The following is a 12,299-nucleotide window of genomic DNA, read 5'->3' as shown; positions in this document are numbered from 1 at the left end:
AGGGAATTTTGGGGAAATTTTAGGGAATTTTGGGAATTCCAGAAAATTGGGATTCATGGAATTCCCAAAACTCCCCAAAATTTCCAGATGTTTGGGATTTTTAAAGGATTTTTTGGGAATTTTTGTGATTTTTTTGGTGGATTTTGGGGGAATTTTTTTGGTTCTTTGGGGCTTTTTCTTCAGATTTTTAGGGATTTTTTAGGGAATTTTAGGGGGATTTTTTATGAAATTCTGGGGGATTTTTTTGGAATTTTGGGAATTTTAGGAATTCCAAATCCCAAAAATCCCCAAAATTCCCAGATATTTTGGTGGATTTTTTGGGGCATTTGGGGGATTTTTTAGGGAATTTTGGGAATTTCAGAGAATTGGGATCCCATAAAACCAAAAAATCCCCGAAATTCCCGGAATTTTTTGGGGAATTTTTTTTATGCTATTGGGGATTTTTCAGAATTTTCTCTGGGAATTCTGGGAATTTTTCAGGAATTCCCAGATTTTTTTGGGGAATTCCTGAGACTCTTCAGAATTTTTTGGGGAATTCCAGGAATTTTTTGAGACTTTTGGATGATATTTTGGTGGAAATTTGGGGTTTTTTGCTGATTTTTTGGCTTCTTTTGTATTTTTTCTAGGGGGAATTTTTCAGGAATTCCAGGATTTTTTAGGGAATTCCGGGAATTTCGGGGAATTTTTCAGAACTTTTTGGGAATTTTTAAAGAATTTTGGCGGATTTTGAGTTTTTTTGGCGAATTTGGGGGTTTGGGGGGCGGGTTTTGGGATTTTTTGCTTTTTTTTTCAGGAATTCCCAGAATTTTTTTTGGAATTTGGGAATTTTTTGGGAATTTTTTGGGATCTGACCTTGGGGAGGCGTTTCGGGGACTCCTTCGGGCGTTTCCCGGGAATTCGGGACGGAGCCGGGAGGTGCCAGAGCGGCTCTGGAACGGAAATTTGGGAATCTGGGATTTGGGATTTCCCACCAAATTCCCAACTTTTTCATCCATTTTCCTGCCAAATTCCCAAATTTTTCACAGATTTTCCCACCAAAACCCCAATTTCCCCACCAAATTCCCAAATTTTCCGCCAAATCCCCAAATTTCCTTCCCCATTCCCAAATCTCCCACCAAATTCCAAAAATTTTCACCAATTTTCCTGCCAAATTCCCACATTTCCCACCAAATCCTGGATTTTGCTGCCAAATTCCCAAATTTCCCATTAAATTCCCTAAATTTTCACCAAATTGTCCACCAAATCCAGGATTTTCCTGCCAAATCTCCTGCCAAATTCCCAAATTTCCCATTAAATTCCCAAATTTTTCACCAATTTTTCGACCAAATCCAGGATTTTCCCGCCAAATCCCCAAATTTCCCTCCATATTCCCAAATTTTTCACCAACTTTCCCACCAAATTCCCAATTTCCCACTAAATTCCAAAATCTCCGCCAAATTCCCAATTTTTTGACCAATTTTCCCATCTAATGCCAGATTTTCCCGCCAAATTTCCAAATTTCCCCGCCAAATTCCCAGATTTCCCGCAGAATTCCCAATTTCCCTGCCAATTTCCCACATTTCTCTCCAAATTCCCAAATTTTTCACCGAGTTTCCCACAAATCCCAGATTTTCCCACCAAATCCCTGAATTTCCTGTCAAATTCCCAAATTTCTCCCAAATTTCCCGTGAAATTCCCAAATTTTTCACCAATTTTCCCACCAAATCCGCAAATTTCCCTCCAAATTCCCAATTTTTCTGTCTAATTTTTCATGAAATTCCTGATTTTCCCACAAAATTCCCAAATTTTTCACCAGTTTTCCAGCAAAATTCCCAAATTTCCCACCAAACCCCAGCTTTTCCCACCTAACTCCCAAATTTCCCTCCAAATTCCCACATTTTTCACCCATTTTCCCACCATATTCCCCATTTTTCCCACCAAATTCCCAAATTTCCCACCAAATTCCCAAAGTTTTCACCAATTTTCCCACAAATCCCAGATTTTCCCACCAAATCCCTGAATTTCCTGTCAAATTCCCAAATTTCTCCCAAATTTCCCGTGAAATTCCCCAATTTTCCACCAATTTTCCCACCAAATCCGCCAATTTCCCTACAAATTCCCAATTTTTCTGTCTAATTTTTCATTAAATTCCTGATTTTCCCGTGAAATTCCCAAATTTTTCACCAATTTTCCCACCTAACTCCCAAATTTCCCTCCAAATTCCCAAATTTTTCACCACTTTTCCCACAAAATCCCAGACTTTCCCACCAAATCCCTGAATTTCCTGTCAAATCCCCAAATTTCTCCCAAATTTCCCGTGAAATGCCCAAAATTTTCACCAATTTTCCCACCAAATCCGCAAATTTCCCACCAAATTCCCAAATTTTCCCCCAATTTTCCCACCAAACCCACAAATTTCCCTCCAAATTCCCAATTTTTCTTCCTAATTTCCCATTAAATTCCTGATTTTCCCACAAAAATTCCCAAATTTTTCACCAGTTTTCCAGCAAAATTCCCAAATTTCCCTGCCAAATTCCCTCATTTCCCACCGAATTCCCAATTTCCCTCCAAATTCCCAAATTTTTCCCCGATTTTCCCTCCCAATCCCGAATTTTCCGTACCCGCCTTGAGCCTCTCGGTGCCTCCCTCGTGTCCGGCGGCCTCGGAGTGTCCGGAGCTCCCGGAATTCCCGGAATTCCCGGAATTCCCGGAATTCCCGGGCTGCGGCTCCGCCCCCCTCTGCGGCCTGCGGGAAAATCCGGAATTCTGAGGCTGCCACCCCCCGAAAATCCCAATTTTCTGTTTTTTCCCAAATTTCCCCCACTTTTTTCTGATTTTCCGAATTTTTTCCTGAATTTCCCCCCATTTTCCCAATTTCTTTCCCCATTTTTCCCAATTTTCCCACTTTTTCCCCCATTTTTTCCAATTATTTTCCACAATTTTTCCCATTTTTCCCTCATTTCCCCCAATTTTCCCCCATTTCCACCTCCTTTATCCCCATTATTCCAAATTTTTCCCAAATTTCCCCATTTTCCCCCAATTTTCCCAAATCTCCCCCGAATTTTTTCCCATTTCCCCTTATTTTTCCCATTTTTCCCTCATTTCCCCCATTTTTCCCAAATTTCCACCAAATGCCCCAATTATCACCATTTTACACCAATTTTCCCAATTTTCCCCATTTTCCCCCATTTTCCCCATTTCCCCCCAAATTTCCCCCATTTTCCCTCATTTCCCCCAAAATACTCCCTAATTTCCCCAATTTTTCCCCATTTTCCCCAATTTCCCCCCATGTTATCCCAAATCCCCCCATTTTTCCCAATTCTCCCCAAATTTCCCCAATTTTCCCCCAAATTTCCCCATTTTTTCCCACTTTCCCCAATTTTCACCCCTTTTTCCCCAAATGTCCCCAATTTCCCATTTTCCCCCCAAATTTCCCCTATTTTTACCAATTTTGTCTCAAATGTTTCCCATTTTCCCCCCAATTTTCCCCAATTTCCCCCCAATTTCTCTCATTTTCTCAATTTTTTCCCAATTTTCCCCAAATTCCCCCCAATTTTCCCCATTTTCCCAATCCCATTTCCCCCCAATTTTTCCCCACATTTACCCCCTACTTTATCCCAAATTTCCCCCCAATTTCCCCATTTTTCCCCCAATTTCCCCCATTTTTCCCCAAATTTCCCCATTTTATCCCAAATTTTCCCATTTCCCCCAATTTCCCCTCATTTCACCCCGATTTTTTCCCAAATTTTCCCCCAATTTCCTTCCTTTTCCCCAGATTTCCCCCTTTTCTCCCCAATTTCCCCCCAATTTTTTCCCGATTTCCTCAATTTTCCCCAATTCTCCACAAATTTTCCCCAATTTTTCCCTATTTTCCCCCTTTTCCCCAATTTCCCCCATTTTTCCCAATTTTGTCCCAAATGTTTCCCATTTTCCCCCCAATTTTTCCCCAATTTCTCCCATTTTCTCAATTTTCCCCAATTTTCCCCAAATTTCCCCCAATTTTCCCCCATTTTTCCCATTTTTCTCCCCATTTTCCCCCCAAATTTCCCCCCATTTTATCCCAAATTTCCCCCCTAATTTCCCCTTTTTTTCCCAATTTCCCCCATTTTATCCCAAATTTCCCCAATTTTCCCCAAATTTCCCCCATTTTATCCCAAATTTCCCCATTTCCCCCAATTTCCCCTCATTTAACTGCAATTTTCCCCAAATTTTCCCCCAATTTCCTTCTTTTCCCCCAGATTTCCCCTTTTCTCCCCAATTTCCCCCATTTCCCCCCAATTTTTTCCCAATTTCCTTAATTTTCCCCAATTCTCCACAAATTTTCTCCAATTTTTCCCTATTTTCCCCCTTTTCACCAATTTTCCCCCCTTTTCCCGCCATTTTCTCCCATTTCCCCCATTTTTCCCATTTCCCCCCAATTTTCCCCAAATTTCCCCTCAATTTCTCCCATTTTCTCAATTTTTCCCAATTTTCCCCAAATTTCCCCCCAATTTTTCCCCATTTTTCCCAATTTTTCCCCAAATTTCCCCCCCTTTTCTCCCCAATTTTCCCCAATTCTCCACAAATTTTCCCCAATTTCCCCCATTTTTCCCAATTTTGTCTCAAATGTTTCCCATTTTCCCCCCAATTTCTCCCCAATTTCTCCCATTTTCTCAATATTTTCCCATTTCCCCCAAAAATTTTCCCCCATTTTATCCCAAATTTCTCCCCTAATTTCCCCATTTTTTTCCAATTTCCCCCATTTTATCCCAAATTTTCCCTCTAATTTCACCATTTTTCCCCAATTTCCCCCATTTTATCCCAGATTTTCCCATTTCCCCCCTTTTCTCCGCAATTTTTCCCCAATTTTGTCCCAAATTTTCCCCATTTTTCCCAATTCTCCCCCAATTTTCCCCAAATTTCCCCAATTCCCCCCAAATTTCCCCCGTTCCCACCTGTCGGGGGCTCCGCGGGCGCCGCCGGTGCCGGAGAAGCTTCCGGAGCTTTGGCGGAAACCGGAGCCGGAACGGGGCGACTCCGGGAAACTCAGCGGGCTGGGAACGGGAAAATGGGAAATTTGGGAATTTTGGGGAATTGGGGGAAATTGGGAGAATTGGGGGAAAATTGGGGGGAAATTTGGGGGAAAATTGGGGGGAATTTGGGGAATTCCAGAGGAAATGTGGGGATTTTGGGGGGATTTTGGGGGGAATTTTGGGGATTTTTGAGGAATTTTGGGGAGAATTTTGGGAATTTTCGGCAGAATTTTGGGGATTTTTGTGGGAATTTTGGGAAGGATTTTGTGGGAATTTCGTGAGGATTTTGGGGGGAATTTTGTGGACAATTTTGGGAGGAATTCCAGGCATTTTTGGTGACATTTTGGTGGAATTTTGGGGGGATTTTTGGTGGAATTTTGGGGGGAATTTTGGGAATTCCAGGGAAAATTGGGAATTTTGGGGGGAATTTTGGGAGGAATTTTGAGGCCAGTTTTGGGAATTTTATGGGGAATTTCTGGGAATTTTTGGCAGAATTTTGGGGATTTTGTGGGAATTTTGGGAAGGATTTTGTGGGAATTTCGGGAGGATTTTGTGGGGAATTTTGGTGGAATTTTGGAGGAATTTTGGTGAGAATTTGGGGAATTCCAGGGGGAATGTGGGAATTTTGGGGAGAATTTGGGGAATTCCAGGGGGAATGTGGGAATTTTGGGGGGAATTTCGGGAATTCCAGAGGAAATGTGGGAATTTTGGGGAGAATTTCAGGAATTCCAGGGGGAATTTGGGGATTTTGGGAGGAATTTCGGGAATTCCAGAGGAAATGTGGGAATTTTAGGGGTTAATTTCGGGGAATTTTTGCTGGAAATGTGGGAATTTTGAGGAGAATTTCGGGAATTTTTGGTGGAAATGTGGGAATTTTGAGGAGAATTTTGGGAATTCCAGGGGGAAATTGGGAATTTTGGGGAGAATTGGGGGAATTCCAGGGGAAATGTGGGAATTTTGGGGAGAATTTCAGGAATTCCAGGGGGAATTTGGGAATTTTGGGAGGAATTTGGGGAATTTTTGGTGGAAATGTGGGAATTTTGGGGTAATTTGGGAATTTTGGGGAGAAATTGGGGAATTCCAGAGGAAATGTGGGAATTTTGGGGATAATTTCGGGAATTTTTGGTGGAAATGTGGGAATTTCAGGGAGAATTTCAGGAATTTTTGGTGGAAATGTGGGAATTTTGGTGAGAATTTCGGGAATTTTTGGTGGAAATGTGGGAATTTTGGTGAGAATTTCGGGAATTTTTGGTGGAAATGTGGGAATTTTGGGGAGAATTTCGGGAATTCCAGGGGAAATTTGGGAATTTTGGGGAGAATGTCAGGAATTCCAGGGGAAATGTGGGAATTTTGGGGGGAATTCGGGAATTTTGGGGAGAATTTCGGGAATTCCAGAGGAAATGTGGGAATTTTGGGGAGAATTTTGGGAATTTTGGGGAGAATTTCAGGAATTCCAGGGGAAATGTGGGAATTTGGGGAGGAATTTGGGAATTTTGGGGAGAATTTCGGGAATTCTAGGGGAAATTTGGAAATTTTGTTGAGAATTTCGGGAATTCCAGGGGAAATGTGGGAATTTTGGGGAGAATTTCAGGAATTCCAGGGGAATTTTGGGGAGAATTTCGGGAATTCCAGGTGGAATTTGGGAATTTTGGGGAGAATTTCGTGAATTTTTGGTGGAAATGTGGGAATTTTGGATGAATTTTGGTGAGAATTTCGGGAATTCCAGGGAGAATTTGGGAATTTTGAGGAGAATTTTGGGAATTTTGGTGAGAATTTCGGGAATTCCAGGGGAAATGTGGGAATTTTGTGGTAATTTCGGGAATTTTTGCTGGAAATGTGGGAATTCGGTGATAATTCCGGCATTACGCGGCTCCCTCACCGTTTGCCGTGTCCCGGCGGCGGCTCCCGGGGCAGCGCCGGCGGCACCGGGGCCCGTTTGGTGCCGCCGCGGTGCCAGCCCGGCGCGGGGCGGTGCCCGGCCCGGATCGGCGCCGGGATCGGCTCCGGGATCGGCTCCGGGAACGGCTCCGGGTCCGGCGGCGCCTCCGCTCCGGCTGCCAGGCTTTCCGACCAACCCCTGCGGGGACAGCGGGAACGTGTCACCCACGGGACACCCACGGGGACGGGGACACCCACGGGGACACCCACAGGGACAGGGACACCGTGTCACCCATGGGACACCCACGGGACACCCACGGGGACGGGGACACCCACGGGGACACCCACAGGGACAGGGACACCGTGTCACCCATGGGACACCCACGGGACACCCACGGGGACACCCACGGGACACCCACGGGGCACCCACGGGACACCCACGGGGACAGGGACACCGTGTCACCCATGGGACACCCACGGGGACACCCACGGGACACCCACGGGGACACCCACGGGGCACTCACGGGACACCCACGGGGACGGGGACACCGTGTCACCCACGGGGACACCGTGTCACCCACGGGGACACCCACGGGGACAGGGACACGGGACACCCACGGGACACCGTGTCACCCATGGGACACCCACGGGGACAGGGACACCCACGGGGACACCCACGGGGACACCCACGGGACACCCACGGGACACCCACGGGAACGTGTCACCCATGGGACACCCACGGGACACCCACGGGGACACCATGTCACCCACGGGGACACCCACGGGGCAGGGACACCCATGGGGACACCCACGGGGACACCCACAGAGACAGGGACACCCACGGGACACCCACGGGGACAGGGACACCGTGTCACCCACGGGGACACCCATGGGACACCCATGGGACACCCACGGGGACACCGTGTCACCCACGGGACACCCACGGGGACACCCACGGGACAGGGACACCGTGTCACCCACGGGGACACCCACGGGACACCCACGGGGACACCCACGGAGACACTCAGGGGACAGGGACAGGGACACTGTGACACCCACGGGACACCCACGGGGACACCGTGTCACCCATGGGGACACCCACGGGGACACCCACGGGGACGGGGACACCGTGTCACCCACGGGACACCCACGGGGACACCCACGGGGACAGGGACAGGGGACACCGTGTCACCCATGGGACACCCACGGGGACACCATGTCACCCACGGGGACAGGGACAGGGACAAAGGGCACCCAAGTGCCACCAATGACATCCATGACACCCAAGATGGCACCAATGTCATTGAAGACACCCAAGTGCCACCAATGACATCCATGACACCCAAGTGCCACCAATGACCTCCATGACACCCAAGTGCCACCAATGACCTCCATGGCACCCAAGTGCCACCAATGACCTCCATGGCACCCAAGTGCCACCAATGGCACCAAGATGCCACCAATGACATCCATGACATCCAAGTGCCTCCAATGACCTCCATGACACCCAAGGTGGCACCAATGACCTCCATGACACCCAAGTGCCTCCAATGACCTCCATGGCACCCAAATGCCACCAATGGCACCAAGATGGCGCCAATGGCATCGATGGAACTCACAACATCTCAATGGCGCCAAGATGGCACCAATGACCTCCATGGCACCCAAGTGCCACCAATGTCAACCAAGACATCCTGATGGCACCAATGACATCCATGACACCCAAGTGCCACCAATGACCTCCATGACACCCAAGTGCCACCAATGACATCCATGACACCCAAGATGCCACCAATGACCTCCATGGCACCCAAGTGCCACCAATGACATCCATGACACCCAAGTGCCACCAATGACATCCATGACACCCAAGTGCCACCAATGACCCCCATGGCACCCAAGTGCCACCAATGACCTCCATGGCACCCAAGTGCCACCAATGACCTCCATGGCACCCAAGTGCCACCAATGACCTCCATGACACCCAAGTGCCACCAATGACCTCCATGGCACCCAAGTGCCACCAATGGCACCCATGGCACCCAAGTGCCACCAATGACCTCCATGGCACCCAAGTGCCACCAATGGCACCCATGACACCCAAGTGCCACCAATGGCCTCCATGACACCCAAGTGCCACCAATGACCTCCATGACACCCAAGTGCCACCAATGACACCCAAGTGCCACCAATGACCTCCATGGCACCCAAGTGCCACCAATGACACCCAAGTGCCACCAATGACCTCCATGGCACCCAAGTGCCACCAATGACCTCCATGGCACCCAAGTGCCACCAATGTCACCCAGAACATCCAGATGCCACCAATGGCACCAAGATGCCACCGATGGCATCGATGGCACTCATGACATCTCAATGGCACCAATGGCTCCAAGGTGGCACCAATGACCTCCATGACACCCAAGTGCCACCAATGCCATCCATGACACCCAAGTGCCACCAATGTCACCCAGAACATCCAGATGGCACCAATGGCACCAAGATGCCACCGATGGCATCGATGGCACTCACAACATCTCAATGGCACCAAGATGCCACCAATGACCTCCATGACACCCAAGTGCCACCAATGTCAACCAAGACATCTTGATGGCACCAATGGCACCCATGACACCCAAGTGCCACCAATGACATCCATGACACCCAAGTGCCACCAATGGCCTCCATGGCACCCAAGTGCCACCAATGACCTCCATGGCACCCAAGTGCCACCAATGGCCTCCATGACACCCAAGTGCCACCAATGACCTCCATGACACCCAAGTGCCACCAATGACCTCCATGGCACCCAAGTGCCACCAATGACCTCCATGGCACCCAAGTGCCACCAATGGCACCCATGACACCCAAGTGCCACCAATGACATTGAAGACACCCAAGTGCCACCAATGACCTCCATGACACCCAAGTGCCACCAATGACCTCCATGACACCCAAGTGCCACCAATGACCTCCATGGCACCCAAGTGCCAGCAATGGCACCCATGACACCCAAGTGCCACCAATGACCTCCATGGCACCCAAGTGCCACCAATGACCTCCATGGCACCCAAGTGCCACCAATGACCTCCATGGCACCCAAGTGCCACCAATGACCTCCATGGCACCCAAGTGCCACCAATGACATCCATGGCACCCAAGTGCCACCAATGACACCCAAGTGCCACCAATGACCTCCATGGCACCCAAGTGCCACCAATGACATCCGTGACACCCAAGTGCCACCAATGACCTCCATGGCACCCAAGTGCCACCAATGACCTCCATGGCACCCAAGTGCCACCAATGGCACCAAGATGCCACCAATGACCTCCATGACACCCAAGTGCCACCAATGACCTCCATGGCACCCAAGTGCCACCAATGACATCCATGGCACCCAAGTGCCACCAATGACCTCCATGACACCCAAGTGCCACCAATGACCTCCATGGCACCCAAGTGCCACCAATGACCTCCATGGCACCCAAGTGCCACCAATGACCTCCATGACACCCAAGTGCCACCAATGACATCCATGGCACCCAAGTGCCACCAATGACCCCCATGACACCCAAGTGCCACCAATGACCTCCATGGCACCCAAGTGCCACCAATGGCACCCAGAACATCCAGATGGCACCAATGGCACCAAGATGGCACTAATGACATCCATGGCACCCAAGTGCCACCAATGACCTCCATGACACCCAAGTGCCACCAATGGCACCAAGATGGCTCCAATGGCATCGATGGCACTCACAACATCTCAATGGCACCATGATGGCACCAATGCCATCCATGACACCCAAGTGCCACCAATGACCTCCATGACACCCAAGTGCCACCAATGACATCCATGGCACCCAAGTGCCACCAATGACCTCCATGGCACCCAAGTGCCACCAATGACCTCCATGGCACCCAAGTGCCACCAATGTCATCCATGACACCCAAGTGCCACCAATGACCTCCATGGCACCCAAGTGCCACCAATGACCTCCATGACACCCAAGTGCCACCAATGACCTCCATGGCACCCAAGTGCCACCAATGACCCCCATGACACCCAAGTGCCACCAATGGCACCCATGGCACCCAAGTGCCACCAATGACCTCCATGACACCCAAGTGCCACCAATGACCTCCATGGCACCCAAGATGGCACCAATGACCTCCATGACACCCAAGTGCCACCAATGACCTCCATGGCACCCAAGTGCCACCAATGACCTCCATGACAGCCAAGTGCCACCAATGACCTCCATGACAGCCAAGTGCCACCAATGGCACCAAGATGCCGCCAATGGCATTGATGGCACTCACAACATCTCAATGGCACCAAGATGCCACCAATGACCTCCATGGCACCCAAGTGCCACCAATGACCTCCATGGCACCCAAGTGCCACCAATGACCTCCATGGCACCCAAGTGCCACCAATGGCCTCCATGACATCCATGTGCCACCAATGGCACCAAGATGCCACCGTTGGAATCGATGGCACTCACAACATCTCAATGGCATCAAGATGGCACCAATGACATCCATGACAGCCAAGTGCCACCAGTGACCTCCATGGCACCCAAGTGCCACCAATGGCACCCAGAACATCCCGATGGCACCAATGGCACCAAGATGCCACCGATGGCATCGATGGCACTCACGACATCTCAATGGTACCAAGATGCCACCAATGACCTCCATGACACCCAAGTGCCACCAATGGCACCCAGAACATCCAGATGCCACCAATGCCACCAAGATGGCGCCAACCCCAATGCCACCAACCTCCTGGGCGTGCCGTCCTCGTGGGGCGGCACGATGACCACGGTGACGGTGACCGAGGTGCGCAGGAGGTCGATCATCTGCTCGTGGCTCAGCGCCACGGCCGCCACCTTGCAGACCTCCAGGAGGCGGCTGCCGCGGCGCAGCCCGGCCTGCCAGGCGAAGCCGTACTCCTCCACCTCGGCCACGCTGCCGTCGGGGTGCACGTGGAACCCCAACTGGCCCAGCCCGTTCCGCCGCAGCGTCATGTCCACCGTGGCGCAGCCCGGCGTCGTCATCTGAAAAAAAATTCAAGTTTCGTGCCAAAATCGCGCGTTTTTGGGGTGGTTCGGTGATGGTGGTTTGAGTTTTCGTCCGTTTTTGGCGAGCGCTGGTGTTTGAGCGATTCGAGTTTTTTGCTTCTTTGCCAATTCGCTGGTTTTTCACATTTTCTCCATTTTCCTCCTATTTTCCCCCCATTTTTCCCAATTTTCCCCCCATTTCCCCGATTTCTCCCCAATTTTTTCCACATTTCTCCCAAATTTTCCCAATTTTCTCCCCATTTTTCCCAATTTTCCCCCCATTTCCCCTATTTCTCCCCAATTTTTCCCACATTTCTCCCAAATTTTCCCGATTTTCTCCCCATTTCCCCAATTTCTCCCC

General features: G+C 49.6%; 1 protein-coding gene across 3 annotated transcripts in view; it reads right to left on the bottom strand.

Moving 5' to 3' along the window:
* Positions 1 to 12,299, bottom strand: part of LOC121468646 (signal-induced proliferation-associated 1-like protein 3) — a 56,455-nt gene that overhangs the window by 12,088 nt on the left and 32,068 nt on the right. For 2 of the 3 annotated variants that reach the window (XM_072920954.1, XM_072920953.1), the window contains exons 9-13: positions 11,661 to 11,935; positions 6,871 to 7,068; positions 4,914 to 5,012; positions 2,601 to 2,725; positions 853 to 929 (exon numbers count right to left, since the gene is read on the bottom strand). In XM_072920954.1, coding sequence (XP_072777055.1) covers positions 853 to 929; positions 2,601 to 2,725; positions 4,914 to 5,012; positions 6,871 to 7,068; positions 11,661 to 11,935 — 774 coding nt within the window. The remainder of the gene's footprint in view (positions 1 to 852; positions 930 to 2,600; positions 2,726 to 4,913; positions 5,013 to 6,870; positions 7,069 to 11,660; positions 11,936 to 12,299) is intronic. The other variant, XM_072920952.1, reaches the window with a different exon arrangement.

This window comes from Taeniopygia guttata, chromosome 34, assembly GCF_048771995.1.
Source record: "Taeniopygia guttata chromosome 34, bTaeGut7.mat, whole genome shotgun sequence".
In the NCBI taxonomy this organism is placed as follows: Eukaryota; Metazoa; Chordata; class Aves; order Passeriformes; family Estrildidae; genus Taeniopygia; species Taeniopygia guttata.
The sequence above is the reverse complement of the archived record's forward strand: the minus strand, read 5'-3'. Positions and strand labels throughout refer to the sequence as shown.